Here is a 23,885-nt window from a genome sequence, read left to right on the forward strand (position 1 = left end):
TGAATTTAGGTAGGCACAAAGACACAATCTATATATGTAGGAACAATTTCTAGCTGATTGCAACCTTTCTACCCAGCTCTCCTTGGATGCAGCTCGCATCCCATCTTTCCAGCATAACTGGAATAGGATACTGACTCACTCTTCCACCCACCACCATCATTTCAGAAACTTAAGTACTCATGTAAGTGCTGTTTCTGTTGCCACCCTTAGGAGAAAGAGGTACATTCCATGGTAGCAATGCAAAAGGCAGAATCTTATTTTTTCCCAACAATTTATATAAAAATGGGCTCTTATTATCCTATTCTTTCCTCCCTAGGAATTTTAGCAAGGCAGGGAGAGCTCTTTCTGATCCTGTTCTCATTTCTGCCTATTCACTCTGTAACTTCCAAAACCATGTTTACACCTAGCACTTCCATACCTCTGGGATGTGTGTGATCTTTTAAAAGCAACTGAATTATATGTAAAGATTTGGGGATTTGGATTGTATATTCCCATTGGGTACAAAATTTCCTCCTCAACTTAACTTGGATCTGTGTCTGGGGGATAAATGTCCTCAATTAGTATCTTATCAAATTCACATCTCAAATTCATATATGCAGTGAAAAATGGGGAGGGGGGTATTTCTGCATCTCAGAATTTTATAATATAGCTTTTCCCCCAAACTGCAAGGAAAAGCAACTACAAAAATGTATGTAAGGAAAAACGATGCCCAAAAAGTTAGGGCAAAATTTTACATCCAAAATGTAATTGTTTTAAAATTACAAGTGATGCAGAAACAGAAGCAAATTAATTTGTGGCTGGAAAAAATGAGGAATCAAATTCATAACTTCTTAACACTTTTGAAGTGTTGGGTTTTCACAGCTTTTGTGCAATTGTGAAAAGTATATTGGGGAGAAATGTTCAACTCTGCTCCTTTTTTTCTGGTTTTGGGGTCAAACTTCTGCACAAATTTAAATAATGGGAAAGAATGCAAATTTGCTGCCTCAATCCAGATCCAAAGGAATTACAGCATCAGCTTGGGCTTTTTTTTTCATTGTTATTCTGTGTAAATAAAATACCACTTTTGGAGGAAGTCATTGAATTTTTAAGGTTTCCAATGAGAAAACTTGCATCAATAAATGTAATTTGGAATTTTTTTTAAGAAAAAATGTCTAGAAGTGGTTTGTTGTTTCCCATTCAGCAAGCAGAACAATCTGCTATCTTATCTCAGGGGACAAACCCTTATACTGCTATGATAAAAACCAAGATTCAACTAATCCAACATCTGGTGGCCAGATGCCAGCAGCAAGCCTCCTACAGGAAGATCAAATATTCTTCTTGTTTGAATTCTAGCACTCATTTTCAGTTGGGAGGATAGGCACACTGGTAGAGCAGAGCAAGAATAAATTGAATACAATCTCTACTACAGCAAAGATCCCGCCAAACTAATCAACCTAGAACTCAGAATAAATTTCCTGACAGAACAATTAATCGGTGGAACAATTTGCCTCCAGATGTTGTGAATGCTCCAACACTGGAAGTTTTTAAGAAAAGACTGGACAACCCTTTGTCTGAAATGGTATAGGGTTTCCTGCCTGAGCAGGGGGTTGGACTAGATGACCTCCAAGGTCCCTTCCAACATTATTATATCCCCATGGATAGTCAAGAAATTCTTCTTTCTTGTTCTAATCACCAAAGGCACACCATTTCCTAATACTAAAGCTGTATTTCAGACATGTCAAACACAAGGCCCGGGGGCCGGATCCGGCCCGTGAAGTGGTTTCATGCGGCCCGCGAAGCCATCCTGGAAACAGTGAGGGAACGGCCCCCACTGCCTTGGCCCTGGCCCAGAGACCCTCCTTCTGCCAGAGACCCTCAGATCTGTCCCACTCCTGCCCAGGCCCCCATAGGCACCCTTGATGCGAACGATGTAGAGCTGTCCACGCCCACCCAGTAGGCCATACGCACTCTAGCCATGCCCACCCAGTAGGCCATGCCCACCCTGGCCACGCCCACCCGGCCCCCTGAGGGCAACCGCAATGCTGATGCGGCCCTCAATGAAATTGAGTTTGACACCCCTGCTGTATTTAGTCATCCTAAGATCAGTTTGGGTCAATCAACAGATTCAGGGTTGTTGTTTTTTTAAAAAAAGGTCCAGCAAGTCACATAAACCTTCAGCAGATGGGTTTTTTTTCTAGTTGTCATTTACAGGATATATTACATGAGTTTTCTATAGATCAGACATGTCAAACACAAGGCCCGGGGGCCGGATCCGGCCCGCGAAGTGGTTTCATGTGGCCCACGAAGCCATCCTGGAAACAGTGAGGGAATGGCCCCCACTGCCTTGGCCCTGGCCCAGAGACCCTCAGGTCTGTCCCACTCCTGACCAGGCCCCCATAGGCACCCTTGATGAGAACAATGTAGAGCTGGCCACACCCACCCAGTAGGCCATACGCACTCTAGCCACGCCCACCCAATAGGCCACGCCCACCCTGGCCACACCCACCCGGCCCACTGAGGGCAACCGCAATGCTGATGCGGCCCTCAGTGAAATTGAGTTTGACACCCCTGCTATAGATTGTACAAACCACAGAGATCTGTATGCCAGTAGGGGGTTGAGGTAGCCTTAGCCGACAATGGAAGATTGGAGGCCAATATCACAAAGTAACCAGGCCATTTCATGTTTCAATGTGTTTATTCCAATGTCACCATTAAAAAAGGATAGCCAAATAAATCTAAATTTCTGAACTATATGAAAGATATGACTATAGTTACATCTTATTTCAAACATTCAAGTGTTCAAATTAAATTTCATTCATAACAGGTAAGGACACAGAAAAAGAAGGCATGTTGCCTGTCCCAAAATACAGCTTTGCCACTACTACATAAAAATCTAAGTAACCAAATACAAAAAAATGGGATAGTGTGTGTGTGTGTGTGTGTGTGTATGTGAGAGAGAGAGAGGGAGGGAGAGGGAGAGAAGGAGGCAAATAGTCCAAGCTGTAAATCTGATCTGGTTATCATGCAGTGTTGACTGGCAGTGGGGCATGCTGGATTTCTAATTTTGCAGGTCAGTTAAGCGGCTGTGGGCACTGGAGTCTGGGAGGCCATTGCTTTCAATGGGATCCACAAAGCCATTCCTGTGGGGGGCTGCCTTTTTAGGAGTGGATAGCCAAGCTGGGGGCACAGGGGAATGGCCTTGCTTTGCCCAGCTCCACAATCTCTGGGTTTTGTATTCCAGCTGCATGTGGTTTTGTGGCGGGAGCCCCACACAGGCCCTGTGGAAGAAAGGAAAAGAGCCAGCAGGTTAGCATACGTTGCTTGCAAGCAACCATTCCTCCCTAACACACCGACGTTTTAAATCTTCAGTCAAAAGGAGACATAGGTTTATATTATAGTTTATAGTTTATTTGATTTATATACCGCCCTTCTCCTTGGTGGGACTCAGGGCGGTTCACAGGGCATACATAAGAAACACTATACAAAAATTAAAAAGAATTAAATCCATGCCCAATTAAAAGCAGAAGTACAGATTAAAAACAATTAAAAGCCCATAATCCCCCATCAGGCCAGACCAGCTAATTCGAACAGATGGGTCTTCAGGCCCCGACGGAAAGTTCGAAGGTCTGGTGCCATCCGGAGCTCCACCGGCAATTGATTCCATAAAGCCGGAGCCCCCACAGAGAAGGCCCTCCCCCTGGGGGCCACCAGTCGACATTCCCTGACTGGCGGCACCCTGAGGAGGCCCTCTCTGTGGGAACGCACAGGGCGGAGGGGAGTCGATGCCGGCAGCAGGTGGTCCCTGAGGTAACCCGGACCCATGCCATGTAGGGCCTTAAAGATCGTAACCAACACCTTGAACCTCACCCGAAAGACAACTGGTAACCAATGCAGCTCGCGGAGCAAAGGTGTAACATGGGAGTACCGGGAAACTCCCAAGACAACTCTCGCGGCCGCATTCTGTACCAGTTGGAGCCTCCGAGTGGTCTTCAAGGGAAGCCCCATGTAGAGAGCATTACAGTAGTCAAGGCGAGAGGTCACGAGCGCATGAGTGACTGTACACAGGGCATCCCGGTTCAGATAGGGCCGCAACTGGCGCACCAGGCGAACCTGGGCGAAAGCCCCCCTAGTCACGGCCACTATATGCTCTTCCAAAGTAAGCCGTGAATCTAGAAGGACTCCCAAGTTGCGAGCCCTATCCACGGGGGGTAAGAGCTCACCCCCCATAGAAAGAGATGGAACATTTGGAATGTCCCGGGATGCCGGAATGCACAGCCACTCAGTCTTGTCAGGGTTGAGCTGAAGTCTGTTCCTCCCCATCCAGACCCGAACCGCCTCCAGGCAACGGGACATCACGGCGAGGGCATCACTGGGGTGGTTTGGGGTCGAAAAGAAAAGTTGGGTATCATCGGCATACTGATGATACCCAACTCCAAAACCACGAATGATCTCACCCAGCGGTTTCATATAGATGTTGAACAGGAGAGGCGAGAGAACCGACCCCTGAGGAACTCCACAAACGAGAGACCTAGGGGCCGATCTCTGCCCCCCTGCCAACACCGACTCCGAGCGTCCCAGGAGATAGGAGGAGAACCACTGAAGAACTGTGCCTCCCACTCCCAATCCCCTGAGACGCCGCAGCAAGATACCATGGTCGATGGTATCGAAAGCCGCTGAGAGGACTAGGACAGAGGAATGTCCCCTATCCCGCGCCCTCCAGAGATCATTCACCAGAGCGACCAATGCCGTCTCCGTGCTGTACCCGGGCCTGAAACCCGATTGGTAGGGGTCCAGATAATCCGCTTCATCCAGGACCAGAGGGAGCTGATGCGCCACCACACTCTCAACAACCTTCGCAAGAAAGCGAAGGTTGGAGACTGGACGAAAGTTGTTCAAAACGGCTGGGTCCAGGGCAGGCTTCTTGAGGAGAGGTCTCACCACCGCCTCCTTCAAGACGGTGGGGAAATAACCCTCACTCAAAGAAGCAGATATAACCGCCTGGAGCCAGCCTCGTGTCCTCTCCCTAGCTGCATAAACCAGCCAGGAAGGGCACGGGTCCAACAAACATGTGGAGGAGCTCAGCCTCCCCATAATCCTGTCCACTTCATCAGGGGTCACAGAATCAAACTCTTCCCAGATAACATTGACAAGACCGCCCGTGTCCTGATCGCCTGACTCTGCCCAGCTGGAGTCCAAACCGGTCCGAATCCGAGCGATTTTATCCGACAGATGATGACTAAATTCCTCGGCACGACCTTGCAAGGGATCCTCCCTCACCTCCTGATTGAGAAGTGAGCGAGTCACCCTAAACAAGGCGGCCGGGCGATTATCTGCGGACGCGATGAGGGCGGAGAAGTAATTACACCTCGCCACCCTCATCGCTGCGAGATAAGACCTAATATAGGTTCTTAACCGCAACCGGTCGGGTTCGGATCGGCTAGACCTCCAGCAGCTCTCTAGGCCCCGTTTCCGGCGCTTCATCTCCCGGAGCTCCGCGGAAAACCATGGAGCTCGCTGGGATCTGCGCCGGGTCAGGGGCCGCAAGGGTACAACCCGGTCAAGTGCCTCAGTGGCTGCCCTTCCCCAGGCTTCCACTAAGGCATCAGCCGAGCTGTGAGCAGTGGAGGCAGGTGGGGACCCCAGCGCCGCTTGGAATCTATCAGGATCCATTAAGCGTCTGGGGCGGTACCATCTAATTGGCTCCGTACCCCCACGGCGGGGGGTGGCAAAGCGGAAGACCAGCCGCAGGAGATGATGATCGGTCCATGACAGGGGCATAATAAATGGAGAGCCCCCACCTAGATCATCCAGAGCCCCCACCTAGATCATCCACAATCCAATATTGTGCAGGAAGGAAAAGGGTTTTCTACTGCTTATAAAATTCATGAATTAAAACTTGGCTGGGAGATCTATGGCAGAAGAGGAACACAAACTTTAAGGAACACTGCCATAAAAAAATGCTTTCTAGCTTGTCAGAAAGAGTTGGATAAATTCACAGAAATAGGTCTTACAGTAACTAGTAACCATGACAGCTAAACACAAATCTATGGAGGGAGCTATCCAAGTATCCGGTCCTTGGGGAAAACAGGAGGGTTGTTGTCTGTCTAGTAGAAACAATGTGGGAATGGAGTGCTATGTTTTAAGCTAAAGTTAATGAATTTAGGGGATAGTGGAGGGCCTGAAAAACCAGAGACCTGCAAGGAAGAAATGCAGTGTTACCATGGTGACTCGAACACAGTTCTCAGCAGGCCCAGTCAGAAACAAATGCAGGAGTTGCTATGGTTACCTTCACAACTCTTTTGAGTGAGATGGGAGGTTCAAAAATGTGAGTTAAAAAAAAGAAAAAAAAAGAAAATGCTCCTGTGGTAACAAAGGGGCAGTTGGGACTGAACCTATGTACCAGAGTCCGTTTGCGTCTTCCACACTCTTGAGTTTAATTAAGCCACTAAAACTAGCTTAAAAATTATGGAACTATGTACACGCCCCAAGTTGTGTTTTTTAGCTGAACGCCACCCGGAGCCACTTCGAGAGTGAGATGGATGGCACTTAAATTGGATAAATAAAGCGGAGAATTGTGCAGAGCAAATACGGATTTTCACTGCGATACAATCCACATACAGCTGACTGCTTATACGGGATGTTATCCAAAGAGAGTTGCCGTTACCTGAATAGGTTCTCAATAGCAGCCCGCTGGCGGAAGAGTGCGTTGACCACTGGAGTGCCTTTAGGAACAAGGGGAGCCTTGCAGAGGAAGCTCAAAAGGGACAAGACGCTGTGAAGGCGCTCTGGCTCGGAGTCTCCTATGCCCACCTGGATCCGTTGGCAGAGCTCAGCCAGAATGACCAAGTCTAAGATTATGGGAGCAGCCAGTAATGAATCCTGCAGAACAAATCAGAAATGCAACTTTGCAGGTTATTCCAACGTAGGAACATACATCCGGTTGGTGCAGGAATATAGACCAAGTTCCTAAATTCAGAATTGGCAGTCATTTCCTGCCTGTGGGCTAAGCAAGAAACGGAATACCTCCTCCCATATACATTCCTCCCTCCCAATCTCTTGAACAGGGGGGGGGGGAAATCCATAATCTCCTCTCCAATGTAGGGCTTCCAGAACACGTCTGCCTCGTGTAGAATCCTACAGCTGTGTACCCACCTCGCACACATTGTGAATGACGATGGTGTTGGTTCCCCCCAAAGCGATCTCCGAAGTATATTCATCTAGTGCCCGCTTGCTGTCACCAATGTAGGGCAGGTACTTGATCACCACCTGTCTGGGGAGTGTGCAGTGGTGTCTGTGAGCAAGCAACAGGTAAATAATCCCTTGCAGCCAAAAGAGATGAACACCCCCCGACATACACACACACACACACACCACAACCAGACTGGCACACTATTGTGCTCCAAATAGCACCACTGCCTCCCACTCACGCAGTGATCCGGCTGTTCCCCTGGTCCATACAGGACAGGGTTCGACTTCACCATGTCATCCACCACGTTGCTCTTGGAGATTTCCTTGGCGCGGAACTGAGCTGGTGCAGACAGGTTCCTTCCATCATTGTTGCCCAAGTGGTTGTAGCTAACAATGGAGACTGGCTGTAAGGAAGAAAAGAGCGGTTGTTGAAAATGCAAGGTTTCTAGTCCTTAGTATGAGCTTTCAGGGAAAATGAAAAGAATGCTATTCCAATCATATGCCTTGGTGGAGCAGTGGGCTAACGCCTCCTTAAGTAACACCAGCTGCCTGCAATTAGTGCAGGTTCGCATCCCACCAGGCTCAAGGTTGACTCAGCCTTCCATCCTTCCGAGGTAGGTAAAATGAGGACCCAGATTGTTGGGGGCAATAAGCTGACTTTGTAATAATGCCGCTTGGGGGGCCCTGAAAGCCCTAATAAGCAGGCATATACATAGAATGAAGGCTATTGCTAAGCACATTGGTTTGTGCTTAAATTGTAAGCCGCCCTGAGTCTTCGGAGAAGGGTGGGATATAAATGGGATTAAAATAAAATAAAATAAATATTGCAAAGCAATGACTGCTTACTTTCATGCCAATTCAGCTCAACCTTTGCATATAGATTTTAAAGAAAGGGATACCTGAGGCCAGAGATCTCCCATGGTCATTTGTAGAATTTTGTTAATCTTTCTCCAGCTGTTCTATTCCTGAAATTCACTTACTAAAAGAAAAAGGTTTCAATCTCAGATGGGAGGTCATCTCTGCCTTGAAACAATCCCTTCAGATGTGTTGGCTATCACACCTATCATCCCCAAATTCAGCCAAAGGGCAATTTGACTGCAGAGGATGGGAATGATAATCCAATGCATCAGGAGGATAGCAATAGCACTTAGATTTATATACTGCTTCATAGTGCTTCACAGCCCTCTCTTAAGTGGTTTATAAAGTCAGCCTATTGCCCCCAACAATATGGGTCCTCATTTTACCGACGTCGGGAGAATGGAAGGCTGACCCAACCTTGAGCCGGTGGGAATCAAACTGCTGGCAGGTGGCAGAATTAGCCTGCAATTCTTCATTCTAACCACTGCGCCACCACAGATACTAACATGGAAAAAACTGCCCATGGTCAGTCAGATTCATAAGAGATTTGTTCTGTTTGAAGTTGGCAAATTGGAGGTCTTGAAGTTCACACATCGTTCAAACTACAATTACAAAATATTACAGGAGCAGCAATTAATGGCACTTAGCATTATAAAGAACATATTTATGTAATGTTCATGGAGTTTCTTATTTTTTTACCCTGAGCCTGTGAATTCTTGTTTGGCTTGCAATATGAAAATGTATAAAGTGGTTCCAGCAAAGATCATACAGGTAGTCTTCAACTTATGACTGTGAGATCTTAAATCCTGTTATAAGTTATTACAGTCACAAGCTGAAGCACCCACGTGACTGGAAGTGTTTTTCCATCATTTTTCACCGAGTTCTTAAGAACGCAGTAATTGTTTTAATGAAAGTGGCAGTCATTAAGCAAATCCATTCATTCAAATGGAGTTTTTTGCTATCAAAAAACATGGGTTTGCAACCGTATGACTGCAGAATGTCGTGGCCAGTCATAAAAGTGACCAGTTGGCAAGCACCTGACATGCAGTCATATGATTGGGGGGAGGCAACCATTTATGACAGCTAGAGGGATGTTTTAAAAGCCATAAAGCACCTGTCCCATAGCTGTCATGATTGTAAGCCAAGAATTACCTGTACTACAGTTACAGTAAAGGTGGAAAAAATCTGCCTCCTCCTCATGTTTGTAAACTACTGTTCCCAGCATCCCTCACTATTGGAAGCTGGAATTCCACCACCTGTAGGAGGCCACATATTACCCAAACTTACAGCATAACCAGCAGTCCAAGGGTATGCCCCATCCCACTGTTGTCACTCACCTTAATGCCAGAGCTGATGAGGAAGTCCACCAGAACTGACTTGAGCTTTGTCTGACCAGATTTGAAATCGTCTCCGGCTATAAAGACTCCCTGTTGGATAGCAAGCTCAATAACTCCTGGCACAAAAGTGTTTTGGGGAGAGCCATTGATGTAGGTACAGCCTTCCAGGATACTTGCCACAGCAAAGAGTGTAGAAGGAGAAACCTCCCGGCCAGCCTGGGGGAAAGCATCAAGAGGTCAATTGGTCAGGAGACTGAAAGACAGACCTCCTCTTCTGCCCTTCAGCCCAGAGAGACCCATACCCTCAATGAACTATTGAACGTTACAGATGTTGAAAATGTCTATAAATTAGAAAAAACACAGAACAGGGCAATGGGCATTGAAGGGAGGACTGAGATACAATCTGGATTACAGAAGAAGCTGGTTCACACATTGTACTAAGCCAAGATACTAGCTAGGACTGGCTGAGTTCATTCATAAGGTCAGCCATGAGCTATTATTAGCTACAGTGGCTGGGTTCACTTACCTCACTTAAACCAAAACACACAAATGTGTTTATATACCTAAGGAAAGTGGTAATGTAATTCTTTTTGATGAAATGCGAAAGTCATAATATAATTGCAAATTCTCAGGTTGTCTTGAGGATTTTGGAAATTTTAATACTTGCACATCTGGAAGAAAACTGGATTGGACAAGGCTGCACAAGGTAATCAGTTAATTAAAGCTGAATATTTCTCTCATTCAACCTTTGCTACAAATGTTTAAAACTTAAAGGTAAAGGTAAAGGTTCCCCCGCACATGCGTGCTAGTCATTTCCGACTCTAGGGGCCGGTGCTCATCTCCGTTTCAAAGCCGAAGAGCCAGCGCTTGTCCGAGGACGTCTCCGTGGTCATGTGGCCGGCATGACTAGACGCCAAAGGCTCGGTGGCTCAGTGGGTTAAGACGCTGAGCTTGTCGATCAGATGGTCAGCAGTTTGGCAGGTCGAATCCCGAGTCCCGCGTAACAGAGTGAGCGCCTGTTACTCGTCCCAGCTTCTGCCAACCTAGCAGTTCGAAAGCACGTAAAAATGCAAGTAGAAAAATAGGGACCACTATGGTGGGAAGGTAACAGCGTTTAAAACTTAGGCTATTGCATTTTCTTTCTGAAAAACCTTTACTTTAATTATGTACCACAGCTAAAAATTAAAGTAGTTGATATTTGGGACATACTTACACCACAAGTACAAGTTGGTTTTTCAAAGCATTAACCTGCCTAGCATATCCAAGTAGCTGAGAAAACACACAAATATACTTTCATTAAAAGTCTGGCTCATATGTCATATGAGCCTTGGTGGAGCAGTGGGCTAATGCCTCCTTAAGTAACACCAGCTGCCTGCAATTAGTCCAGGTTCGAGTCCCACCAGGCTCAAGGTTGACTCAGCCTTCCATCCTTCCGAGGTAGGTAAAATGAGGACCCAGATTGTTGGGGGCAATAAGCTGACTTTGTAATAATGCCGCTTGGGGGGGGGGGCGAAAGCCCTAATAAGCAGGCATATACATAGAATGAAGGCTACTGCTAAGCTTGTAAGCCGCCCTGAGTCTTCGGAGAAGGGCGGGATATAAATGGAATTAAAATAAATAAATAAAATAAAATAAATGTGGGGGGGTAGGAGAGGAGGGGGCCAACAAACAAGAAAAATTAAGTTTTTAACTGGTTTAGATTTGTAATGCTTAGGAGTCTAATCTCAATACAACATCTTTAAAACCTAAAGTTCAAGTTAAAGGAAAAGAAAATACGTTTAAGGAACAGCAAGAGCCAGCACTGGATGAAAGAAGCAAGGAAGCAAATACACCCATATCTCACCTCAATTGCTTGGAGTAAATTGCTAGCTGTATCATTCACTCCAGGATGGATTTCACAGAAGCGCTCGGTGTTGGCCGTCCAGAGAACAATCACCTTATCTACCCCACTGGAGTTCTTGAAGTCCTGGATATCATGGCGAATCCGAGCCATCTTTGGAGGAAAAAATAAACAAGCAAAATGTAAAGATCTTAACTTCAAACGATAAAAGAGCAGTTGCATTGCTGCTTCTCACAAACTCATTCCATAAAGTCATACCAGATTCCTAATGAAGACATTTAAGCCAGTCTTTATAAATATAGCCTGGATCCATCACCAACAACTGTTATTAAGCCGCCTAGAGTCACTGAAAGGGTGGCCGTATTAATTAAATAAATAAATAAACTACCCATAAATTTGGGCCCAAATAAGCAGGAATCTAACACGAGAAATCGCCACTTCAAATGACTCAGCAGCCTTTAATAAGCTACTTTCTTCCCCCACCTAAAATAAGAAGGTAACAACCAGACTGCATAAGATAATGCATGCTGTACACTGCCCACTTGGGAAAACCCCTGGATAAAAGTAAATAAATTGGGATTTAACTAATCTAGGCAATTTAGACTATATATAGTACTACTGTAACATTCGCATCCTCAATTTTTTAATTTCTGTTCAGTGCCTAACAATGCCAGCAATTTCCAAGCAAGTAATTTCCAGCAGCAACTAATGGAAAGGCCGCTTACTGAGATGGGACACCAGAGATCATCTGCAAATTGTCGGAGAGAATATTAGGCTAGATGGCCTAAGGTAGCTTCCTAGTTTAAGGGGGGGGGAATAACCAGCTATGTTGTACTCCTGGAGATCTGGGCCTGTATATCAGCGAAGTGGGGCAGATATGCCAGGTTTTATCTCCAAAAGCTTTGCATAAAAGTATCTTTAAGGTGAAAAAAAAACTTCAGTTCTTGATTTGCTTTGCAGGCTCAATGAAAACGTGCATAACTAGAAGAGCCAGTTTAGTGTAGGAGTTAAGGCCTAAGGCTAAAAGATGGTAATTTCTGAGTTCTAGTCCTGCCTTAGGCACATAGCTAGCTGGGTGACCTTGAGCTAATCACACACACTCAGCCCTGGGAAGGAGGCAATGGCTAACTACTTCTGGAAAAAATACCCAAGAAAATGGCAGGAATTAATGCAGGCCTTTGCCACGAGTCAAAAACTGATTCGAAGATACCCTTTCACCCTGCAAAAATAATCTCTTAAGTAGGCTGAGAAGTCACTTTTGCAGTGGTTGCGATCCTGTGACATGTATGTCAAAGATGACATGCCACGACATTTTTGGCTGACCTGTCGGCGTTCACCAACACCTGATAACAGCTATTCATAAAAGCACACCCACTGTCATATGTTTCTCAGAGGCTGCACAAGAAGGAGTGTGCTTTTGTGCGTCTCCAAAGTCTTTAAAATTCATGCGAGAATGCAGCATGCTTTCACACGGTTTTCAGAGGCTGCGGAAAAGCATTCTCCAAAGGCACATCAAGAACAAGGGCCTCAGGTGAACTGGAGCTGCCTCAGGTAGGCCTCAGGGGCCTGTCAACAGAAAGAGAACACCGCTTGAGAATAAGTGGCAATCCTGGGGAGCTCTAGGCCATGGGGGCAACTGCACCATTCCCCAAGCCTTGTGCCCCTTGAGGATTGATGCAAGGTGGCCTTTTAAAATGGCAGAAGTAATGCTAGAATTGAAGTTGAGGCCCAGGGCCAGCCTTGGGGCTGCCAGGTGCTGCTGCTCAGGGTGGCCTAAGGTGGGAGGGAGATAGGTTTTTCTGTTGTTTTGGGGGTGGGGAGGTGTGACACGCCAGCAGAGTCCATCTAGGCATTTTTTGTATTTTTGACATACTAAGCCAAAAAGGCTCTCCACCACCGGTCTAATGGTTATGGCGCTAGACAGAGCAGGGAAATCCAAATTCTAGCCCTGCCTTTGACATGGAAGCCAGGAGGGTGACTTTAGCCTGGTCACTCTTTTAATCCTGGAAAAATCCTCCCAAGAAAACTGCTTGGACCTGTCCATCTTGTTGCCAAGAATTGAGACTCAATAGGAAGCACCTGCAGGCTGAACAGAAATGCAAAAACTGAACCATAAATATCTCCCCCAAAGCCTTGAAGGAAATGCCCCAAGCACACTTCCCAAAATTGCTATTAAAAATACCAAATGGTATTTTTACTGCAGAAATATTCTATTTAATTCAGCTTGAACTTTAATCCAGTTTTGACTAATGTAGATTTTAAGCCTGACCCTATTTAAAGATTGGCACCAAGGTGGAAGACAAAAAGTGGATCTCACCTCAAAAAAAAGACGTAGGTTAGAGGGGTTCTTTTTAAACCAGAGTCCCATTAACTGCTTCATGATTGAATATTGAGCTAAAGGACCAGACTCTAACTAACTTTATGCCTAACTTTGCACCTTCTACTCACCTGCTCCGCTCTGCTTCCGGTCAGAACATTGTCAGCTCTTTCTCCTTGATTGGCAGCGATGAAATCCGGGATGTAGATGGAAGGCCGAGGTTTCAGACCTATCATGTAGGGGCGCAGCTGCTCTTGAAGGGGCCAGTCCAAGACCTCAGCCCTGCGCATGGCATCAGCCAAATTCATGGAGGAGATGTCCCAGCCTAGCAAGATGGAATTTATTTATTTTCAGAATTTATTGGCTGCCCATCTTACCACAGGGTAGCTTTGGGCATTAGTTGTCAGGCCCATACTTCAATATGACCACCTTCCTTTTTTTTTTCTTTGACTGTTCTCCCCATTAAAGTATGCAACTTTTAAAAAAAGGCAAGCAGGCCCCGTCCCGTGACATTTTTCCCCCTCCAAACCAGTACTTACCATCAAAAACAATGTCATTAGGATGCACCATGGGGAGCATATCGTGGAAAGGAATATAGACATCTCCAGAGGGACCGGTCCCAAGACATACTGTGGATGCTTGTAAAAGAGAGCCGTAGTAGTTGGCATGCTGAGGGGTAGAAGTGGGAAAGCCGACATCAGTATGGGCAAAGAGGGTGAAGCATTCAATGGAGCCACCTAGTGACCTTATCTAGCATGGACCACTTGCGTTTTATATTAAATTTTAGAAGCTAGAGATGGAAGGGGCTGCCACTGGCTCCAGCCTGCTGCCAAGAGCCAGAATCCAAATTAAAGCGTCCTTGATAGGCTTTAATTTGGTATTCTAACCTCCATTTGAACATACCTAGGGAAGAGGACTCTCTGGATAATTGTCCCCTCTGCTGAATGAGCATTATTCTTAAGAACGTTTGGGAAGTTCTTACCATTAGAGGAAGGAGATGTGGTCCTTTCATCTGCACTTCAAAAGATTTCAGTGCAGATTGTAAGAATGGCCTAAAATTGCTTGAAATACTACAGAACTTGCCTGACTCATCCAGGACAGATGGAGAGCACAATTGCACAGCAGACAATTTTGTCCAGCACCATCAGGCCCACCACTTTATACACAGTTTGGGGGTGCCTTCGAATCAGCATTGACTCCTGACTATTGCCTACAGCCTAGACTAGTCCTTCTTGGCAAGGCTTTTCAGAATTGATTTGCCACTGCCTCTTTCCTAGGGCTGAGAGAGGATGACTTGACAACAGTCACCCACCTGACTTTCAGACTAAAGGGGGACTAGAACTCAAGTCTCTAGCCTTCTGCCTTCTTAGACCAAACTGGCTCTTACACAATTAGGAGACATTTAGGAAAAATGTTAATGGGAAAATACCTGGTCCCACAAGCCTACTAAGATTTCACTTTATAGGTCAGCATCATACCTTATTGTTTTCTCCTGGCTAAATTATCATTTCTCAAGTCATGTTTAGCACAAATTTAAGAGATGATAATTATATATATCCCCCTTCCCCATAAAATTAAGGTTCTTCCACTGTCCAGGCAAGGATTTACTCAGAACCTATGAATACCAGAAAAATGAATGATTAATATGCAACATGTTTACATTTTTACCTTATAAGTTACCCTATTAGCTTCCCACCCTTTCTGCTAATCATAGACATATAGAAATATTCCTTTATATACAATGTTACATATATAACATTCTACTATACAAAATTCTGTCTCTTTTCCTGAAAAGGAGGAATGTTACTTATCTAAATAAAAGAAGATCCATATATTTATTCACTCTGATATTCAGGAAATGTAGGAGAAAAGATGATCCCAAAGTACTTGAACTCAAATTTTGGGGGTATAAAAACTGCAAAAAAATGTTTTAGATCTCTCACTAAAATTGAGCAACATAGTCACCCCCAAAGGTAGGATTGCCGGTGGGTGATCCCCAGGGGGAGGGCGTTGTCTGTGGGCACGCCTGCCCTATGGAATCAACTGCCAACGGAACTTCGGACTGCCCCCGACCTTCGTTCGTTTTGCCGGGACCTAAAAAACTGGCTCTTTGAACTATCTGGCCTGGACTGAGGGGTTTTAATGATTTTAAATTGTGATTTTGACTTTTTGGGGCTATACTTAATTTAATTTTATTTTAATTTTATATTGTATTGTTTTTAAATTCTGCCCTGTAAACCGCCCTGAGTCCTTCGGGAATAGGGTGGTATATAAATCGAATTAATAATATTTTGCCAAACCCATTAAATGCCATTTATGAAACCTGGTACAATATTCCATAATGTCTCTGTTTGGTCTACTCTAGATAAACCTTTTACTAGGTGGAAGATAAAGCTAAATAATCATTAGACTTTGCAGATTATAAACCAATTTTTTTGTTCACAATTTTAGTGTCTCTCAGAAAACACGGCACATATAACCAAGAATCTGAATGGCTCACTTACCTTTTGACCCCTCTTGGTCATCCAAGAGAGACCCAGCCTATTGGCCAAAACAGCAGCAGTCACCGTTGTGCCATTGTTTCCCCCCCAGCCAACAAGCATCACACCCAGCTTGGGGACCCGCAGGCCTGTGCGGAAAATGAGATCAGTAGAAGTTGGCTTGACCTGTAGAAACACCCCACCACAGAAACCTTGTGAGATCAGAAGCTTAGTGAGGATGGAAGGACTCAGCAAGATATGCTAACTCCAAAACAGAAAATCATTCTTATTTCCATGTCTACACCATTTGCCATTATTTAGGGGGGTGTTTCTTAACCTTGGTAACCTTAAGGTGTGTGGACTTCCAACTCCCAGAATTCCCTAATCAGCATGCTGGCTGAGGAATGCTAAAAGTTGAAGTCCACACACTTAAGGCTGCTCAAGTTGAGAAACACCACTTTAGGTGAACGATTAGAACAGCTCAAAATTGCAATGGATCATAGATTACTTCATATTTAATCCTGGCAGCAGATCCCCTCTCACTAATCCAAATTATCTTCCTCTCCTTGCTAATAAAACTTCTACACATGAGCAATGCCTGAGACTGTGCAGAAGGTGCTTAATTCAGCTGGCTGTCTGCTTCCATGTAGAAATGATACTTGCAGATTTTATTGCAGTCAAGTTAACTGAGGAACCAATAGGAGGGTGGAACAAGTTTCCAGATTACCTTTGTTGCTGCTTTGCTAAGGACTTTAGGGTTCCTAATCTACCTTGAAAGTCCCTTCCCAAATTCTGCGTTTGCTCCAAGAAATAATCCCTTGTCCTCAAGGTCACTATACAATTCAATCCCCCCTCCCACCCCAGATGGAATGCTTGTAAGTTGGTTTCTTTAACAACATAGGAGCTACTCTCCCCATTTTATCAAAGAAACCAATTTACAAGCATTCCAGGAGTTTATTTCCCAAGCAAGTGGAATATCTGGAAACTTTCTGACCTAGCTTACCCTTTATAAACAGTGGGCAACATAAGAGGCCTAAAGCCAGTAAGTGAAAGAAAACAGACGAGGATGACATTCAGGCCTTTTTTTTTCATCTCTGCCCTTTGTAGTAGGGTCACCATCTTCTTTTTCTTATTTCTCACCCAGATATCTGGTCTTTACACTTCATTATATGTAGCCATTTTCTTTCTGTTCCCCTTACCTTACCTTTCCAGTTTTCAAGACCTTTTTCCATCTTTGACTTCTCATTGGGCAGTTTGGAACATGGGATCTTTTTAAACTTATAATTTCAGCCTACCTTTAGCTTCTTCCCCACAAGCTGGACCACATATATTCCTAACACTTCACTCCCATCGTTCTGGCAAACCGTCCCTGAATGTTTCCTTACAGATTTTATTGGCTCCACAAGTGGTATCAGTTGCCTTCCTCTTCAGACATTGTTGAAGAACAGGTGGTATCTTAGTTTCCTTTGGATCTTAATAAAGTATAAGATCCATTTAAAAGCTTTAAAAGCTCCTGGGGGATTTTTTTCCCTTTTTAATTTTGTACTACTCTATTTACATTCAGACACGTAGGATAGGCAATCAACTGCTGCAATCTGAATTCTTGTTCACAATTCCTACCAGACACCAATTCTCTTTTCCAGAATATTCTTTGCCATCTTCTTTCTACTTTTCCAGCCACATTACCACTGGTCAACAGTTACCTGCTCCATCGTTAGCCCCACCTGTCTCATTGGTGATTTTCCCTCTAAAAATTCTTTCACATTTCTGCAAAATGTAAAGTTCAGCAGAGCTTGTCAGTATTCCCTTTTAACAGTAGTCCTAGTTGGATATATAACAACTCAGAGAATTTATTCCTACCATCCTCTTCCTCATCATTTAATGCTTTGGCTGTTAGTTTCCTCCCAATGCCTTTCAAATGTATATCTCTCACAATCCCCTACCCAGGAGTGGCAAAGCTGAGTTTGACTGCTCCAACTGAATTTGACTTTGTATTTTCCTAGTTGAAGCACAAATTACTTTGATTTTTTTTTCAGCAGAGAAAAGCCACTGTGCCCCCTTCTTACCTTGGTGACACCATTTTCCTGGCAGACCTGTACTGTGTCATAGGTGTACTTAGCCTCAATGAACTCCTGAGTGTACTTCACATTTGGGCTGTCCACTAGAAATGATGTTGCCATGTTTGTGCTGGATCAGGAAGAATGGGAACAACCGAGTTAGCCAGAGTTTTAACTCTCTCCTTTAGTTAAAATTGGACACAGAGTTTGACTTATTATTCTGTTCGGCTGGAAAGGCAAAATGTCTCTCTAGGGTGGGCAGCTCGCACAGTCCTTTTGCTTTGAAGGGACTAAAGGGCTAACCAGGGGTAGGCAACCTTGGCTCTTTTATGACTCGTGGACTTCAACTCCCAGAATTCCGGAATTCTGGGAGTTGAAGTCCACAAGTCATAAAAGAGCCAAGGTTGCCTACCCCTGGACTATCTCAGACTAGGCTGCTTAGGCCTTCCCAGCAACCTATACACAAGCAACTCTTGTCTATGGGAATCCTAGTTTGAAAAAACTATAGTTTCTCAGGATATTCAGCCTATACAGGGCCGGTGTGAGAAATCTCTCCTAGACTCCCAGAATAAGAGTGGGGAAAAGTTAAAGGGAGACAGGACAAGGGTCACTTGGGGGGGGGGGTGTCTTTGGGAAGAGGGAGTGTCTCTTGGCGGCGGAATCCCTAAGGGAGACCCGCAGAAGAGCAACGGGGTTCTCCACCGAGACCCTCACTCCCCTTGCCAAGTGGTGAGCCTGGCCCGGCTCGCTCCCCAGCCTCCTTCCCACAGTCACTAGACACCCACTCCCTTGCCTTGCCTTGCCTTGCCTTTCTTTCAAGCCAAATCGGCCAGGTAAGGAGGGCAAAAGCTGGAGGGAGACACCGCGCCGTCAGGGGAAACGCCTCCCACCCGCCGACCGTCGTCTCCTCCCGAGCGAACCGGCTGCCTCGCCTCTTCCCCGGTGTCCCGCTTCGGGTTGCCCGCTTTCCTCGGGCAGTTTAAAGCAGGGGTCTTCAAACGTGGCCCTTTTCTGACTTGTGGACTTCAACTCCCAGAATTCCTCAGCCAGGGATGCTGGCTGAGGAATTCTGGGAGTTGAAGTCCACAAGTCAGAAAAGGGCCAGGTTTGAAGACCCCTGCTTTAAAGCCTGACTCCAGAGCGAGAGGACAAAAGGCTGAGCGGAAAAGGAGGCGCTGCCGCTCCTCTACCTGAGCGCCCCGGTGCCCGTCCTCCTTCCATCCCCCCGCCCGCCCCAGCCAGGCACCCCGAGCGGCTCCAGCTTAGCGCAAGACCTACAGCAAACCCACCTGGAGCTTCAACGGTCGGTTAAGTCCTACTCGCCGTTCCACCGCGCCGGGCTTTATCAAATCACAGGACCCGCCTCCCCCTCCCCGGAGGCTCCGCCTCTTCGGGGAAAAAAAAAAAGAATCTACATCTTTTTCCCCGAGCGCGCTCCCGCGGCTCTTGCCGCCGCCCCTTGCGCTGGGTTTCTTTGCGCTTTGGCCCCGGGCTTGCGCGCCCCTTCTCGTCTAAAGCCCGGTGGGAACGCTGGGCAGTTGTGAGTGAGGAAATCCTTAGTTCTGAAGCGAAGCCGGAGCAGAATTCGGTGTGTCTCTGAAATAAATCGAGCTTAGCTAAATCCTGCTTAGAAATGGAACGGGACGCCCCTCGAAAATCCTGAGTTGGGAAGGTGGGTTGCCATGCTGGAAGAAGACAGTGGCCATTGGTATATACCAGGGGTCTTCAAACTTGGCCCTTTTATGACTTGTGGACTTCAACTCCCAGAATTCCTCAGCCAGCTTTGCTGGCTGAGGAATTCTGGGAGTTGAAGTCCACAAGTCATAAAAGGGCCAAGTTTGAAGACCCCTGCTATATAGTCAGTGCAAGGGTGCCCGCTCTTGGCAATCTTTGGCAACTTCAAGTCCCAGAATTGCCCAACCAGGCTGACTGGAATTCTGGGATTTCAAGTCCACAAGTCTTAAAAGTATTCAAATTGGGACACCCTTGGTACAGTGGTAAAGGTGGTTGCCTTAGAAACCAGGACACCGAGTTCTAGTCCTGCCTTAGGTCTGAAAGGTGACTAGGTGACTTTGGGCCAGTCATTCTCTCAGCCCAGCTCACCTCACAAGGTTGTTGTGTGGAAAATAGGAATATGAAGGAGTATTAGGCATGTTTTCAGCCTTTAGTTACTTATAAAGCAATAAAGGCGGGATAATAGTCAAGTAAACTTCTTCTAAGTTCTTGAATGTTGTTGTTGTTAGTTGCGAAGTCGTGTCCGACCCATCGCGACCCCATGGACAATGTTCCTCCAGGCCTTCCTGTCCTCTACCATCTTCTGGAGTCCATTTAAGCTCATGCCTACTGCTTCAGTGACTCCATCCAGCCACCTCATTCTCTGTCGTCCTCTTCTTCTCTTGCCCTCAACCTTTCCCAGCATTAGGCTCTTCTCCAGTGAGTCCTTCCTTCTCATTAGGTGGCCAAAGGATTTGGGTTTCAGGATCTGGCCTTCTAAAGAGCAGTCAGGGTTGATCTCCTCTAGGACTGACCGGTTTGATCGCCTTGCAGTCCAAGGGACTCGCAGGAGTCTTCTCCAGCACCATAGTTCAAAGGCCTCAATTCTTTGGCACTCAGCCTTTCTTATGGTCCAATTTTCACAGCCATACATTGCAACTGGGAAGACCATAGCCTTGATTATACGCACTTTTGTTGGCAGGGTCATGTCTCTGCTTTTTAAGTGTGCTGTCTAGATTTGCCATGGCTTTCCTCCCCAGGAGCAAGCGTCTTTTAATTTCTTGACTGCAGTCACCATCTGTGGTGATATTGGAGCCCAGGAAAATAAAATCTGTCACTGCCTCCATTTCTTCCCCATCTATTTGCCAGGAATTGAGAGGGCTGGATGCCATGATCTTGGTTTTCTTAATGTTTAGTTTCAACCCAAGTTTTGCACTCTCCTTCACCCACAACAAGAGGCTCTTTAGTTCCTCTTCACTTTCTGCCATTAGAGTGGTATCATCTGCATATCTTAGGTTGTTGATATTTCTCCCGGCAATCTTAATTCCAACTTTTGATTCATCTAGCCCTGCCTTTCTCATGATGTGCTCTGCATGATGTGCTCTGCAAGTTAAACAGGCAGGGTGACAGTATACAGCCTTGCCGGACTCCTTTCCCAATTTTGAACCAATCAGTGGTTATTGCATATAGACATATATACCCTCTCCTGTGAATGTATCTATGAAAGCATCAGCAGTTCAGCTCAACTAGGAGAAAGCTTTACCAAGCGGAACAGAGTGATTCCCTGCCCTCCATAAATGGTTAATTCTTTTGCTGAGATCAGGGCCACAGGAGAATCAGATCCCAAACGTATTTGTGTGAACCACAACCTAAAACCCCTTCCAAGCTTCCTTCCGAGATTCAGTCCTGGAATACTGTATTATGGGTTTTAGTCAGTGGTGGGATTCAAATATGTGAACAACCAGTTCTCTGTTTGGATGGCGCTTCCGGAAGTCCATTCTGGGCCTGGGCAACAAAAAATTAGCTACCCGGTTCTGCCAAAGTGGTGCAAACCGACTGAATCCCACCACTGGATTTAATACTGTAGTGGGATTTGCAGACATTTCTGAAAGGGAGACCTTTAATCCCAGATAAGAAGTGGTAGTTTTGTAGACAGTTTTTTTAAAATTATTATTATCTTAGTTCTATTCTGGGTCTGGTCTTCCCTGGTTGCTCTAAGATCCATTGCAATAAGCTAGATAAAAGTTTGAGCTCTCTGGAAGCAAAAAAGGAAGACTTGCAAAGGTAATCTGCTTTTAAAATCCTCTATCATTTGACCCCATTCCTTAGGGAGAACTGGCAAGAGACCACAGTACTGTAGTCCTGGAATGTCCCCTCTTCTAATCCACCCCCCCCCACCCCCCCATCACGATTACATTCATAACAATTTGTACTCAAGCCTGTTTGTGTTCTGAAAGGCCCCGCAGGGAGAGACTGATGCCCATTGTTCTTTTCTTTCATCCAAAAAACATAGCTGGCCAATGTGTGTATTGGACAAAGAAACGAAAAAGATTTTGTGAGCTTTCAGGTTCAACAGAACAAGGTTACAGAAGTTGAGAAATGGAAAACAGATTTAGATTTAGAAAAATCTAAATTTTCCAGAGAACCATATAACCCAAAATTCAGCAAGAGGATCTCTTTAAGACTTGTGTTTTTCAACCTCAGGAGTTTTAAGATGTGTGGACTTCAACTCCCAGAATTCCCCAGCCAGCATGATTGCTCAAAACTCCAGACAAGTGTCAGGCAATTCAGTCAAGGCAGGGGAGAAAGCATCCTTGAGCAAGGGGGTTCCCTTTTGCCTTGAAGGAGATAGTGGTACATCCTCTCCTCAAGAAGCCATCACTTGACCATACAATATTGGCTATTGGAAGAAGAGGTCTTCTCCAGGCCCCTTCACAAGGGGATCCAGTAAATGGGGCCTTAAAAAGGTAAAGGTAAAGGTTCCCCCGCACATGCGTGCTAGTCGTTTCCGGCTCTAGGGGCCGGTGCTCATCTCCGTTTCAAAGCCGAAGAGTCATCGCTTGTCCGAGGACGTCTCCGTGGTCATGTGGCCGGCATGACTAGACGCCAAAGGCGCACGGAACGCTGTTACCTTCCCACCGTAGTGGTCCCTATTTTTCTACTTGCATTTTTATGTGCTTTCACACTGCTAGGTTGGCAGAAGCTGGGACGAGTAACAGGCGCTCACTCTGTTATGCGGCACTTGGGATTCGACCCGCCAAACTGCCGACCTTCTGATCGACAAGCTCAGCGTCCTAACCCACTGAGCCACCGCATCCCTTAAATGGGGCCTTAGAGGTGTTCTTTATAACTACCATCCTCCTATAGAATAGCATTTGCCCCTCCCCTCAAGATCTATCTATCCAGCACTTTCATGAAATATAGAAAGGCCATTAAAATCTGAGGGTTTTTTTAAGCATGGCAGAAATTCTATGAACTGTTTAGTGGGAGGGTTGTTTGAAATAATAGGGGGCATGGTGGCTCAGTGGTTAAAGTTGATAGCCCGGGTTCGAGACCCCAAGGCTGAGCTCCCATTCCTTGGCCCAGCTCCAGCCCCTCTAGCAGTTCAAAAGCATGTAAATGCAAGTAGATAAATAGGTACTACTTCAATGGAAAGGTAACAGCATTCTGTGTGCCTTAGCACATATTCATGCTGGCCACATGACCATGGAAATGTCTTTGGACAATGCTGGATTCCTTGGCTAAGAAATTGAGATGAATACCACCCAACGACTGGACAGGGGAAACCTTTACTTTTTGTTTGAAATTTTAGCAATCTGTGGCATAAAGTTATAATATTACTCTGTTACTGGTGTTTGTGTATTTAGAGCATAGACTAATAGGGTTAGAAGGGGTCTTGGAGGTCTTCTAGTTGAATCCCCTACTCGGTGGGATTAAAATACCTGAACAACCAGTTCTCTTATTGCATGCAGGCCTGGGCCTCCGAGGCCTAGAACGGACTTTCAGAAGTGGCATCCATGCACTTCCGGTGGGCTGTTCTAGGCCTGGGAGGCCTCCTCCCAGCGTCCGAGGCCTAGAACGGACTTCCAGAAGTGGCATCCATGGCCTTCCGGTGGGCCTTTCTAGGCCTAGGAGGCCTCCTTCAGGCCTCCGAGGCCTAGACTGGACTCCCGGAAGCAGTGTGCATTCAGCCAGTTCTCTGAACTCAGCAAAATTTAGCTACTGGTTCTGTCAAACTAGTGACAGAGAGTTGGCACCCTCCCCTGTTGGGATACAGCTGGAAATGTCGGAGGACGGGGGAGGAGAAGCTGGGGAGGCCGACTGACCATCTAGCAC

General features: G+C 45.9%; 1 protein-coding gene across 1 annotated transcript; it reads right to left on the reverse strand.

The window, feature by feature from the left end:
* Positions 1-2,561: 2,561 nt before the first annotated feature.
* Positions 2,562-19,479, reverse strand: ISYNA1 (inositol-3-phosphate synthase 1). Its single transcript, XM_083358088.1, has 11 exons — positions 19,346-19,479; positions 18,066-18,186; positions 16,024-16,185; positions 14,059-14,188; positions 13,651-13,844; positions 11,206-11,355; positions 9,363-9,578; positions 7,407-7,571; positions 7,132-7,245; positions 6,644-6,858; positions 2,562-3,257 (listed from the first exon to the last, which is right to left on the reverse strand). The coding sequence occupies exons 2-11, from the start codon at positions 18,177-18,179 to the stop codon at positions 3,038-3,040; spliced, it is 1,680 nt and encodes a 559-aa protein (XP_083214214.1). The 5' UTR covers positions 18,180-18,186; positions 19,346-19,479; the 3' UTR covers positions 2,562-3,037.
* Positions 19,480-23,885: the final 4,406 nt, after the last annotated feature.

Source organism: Vipera ursinii (assembly GCF_947247035.1).
Source record: "Vipera ursinii genome assembly, chromosome: 1".
Lineage (NCBI taxonomy): Eukaryota > Metazoa > Chordata > Lepidosauria > Squamata > Viperidae > Vipera > Vipera ursinii.

What these genes read in the sequence shown, in the direction of transcription:
- ISYNA1 (XM_083358088.1), bottom strand. Translation starts at nt 18,179, where the DNA reads ATGGCAACATCATTTCTAGTGGACAGCCCAAATGTGAAGTACACTCAG. An exon ending in CCGGAAGCAGAGCGGAGCAG is followed by an intron (nt 11,356 to 13,650) that starts GTGAGTAGAAGG and finishes TTTCCTCCAAAG; the next exon opens with ATGGCTCGGATTCGCCATGA. An exon ending in TCATTCACAATGTGTGCGAG is followed by an intron (nt 6,859 to 7,131) that starts GTGGGTACACAG and finishes TTTGTTCTGCAG; the next exon opens with GATTCATTACTGGCTGCTCC.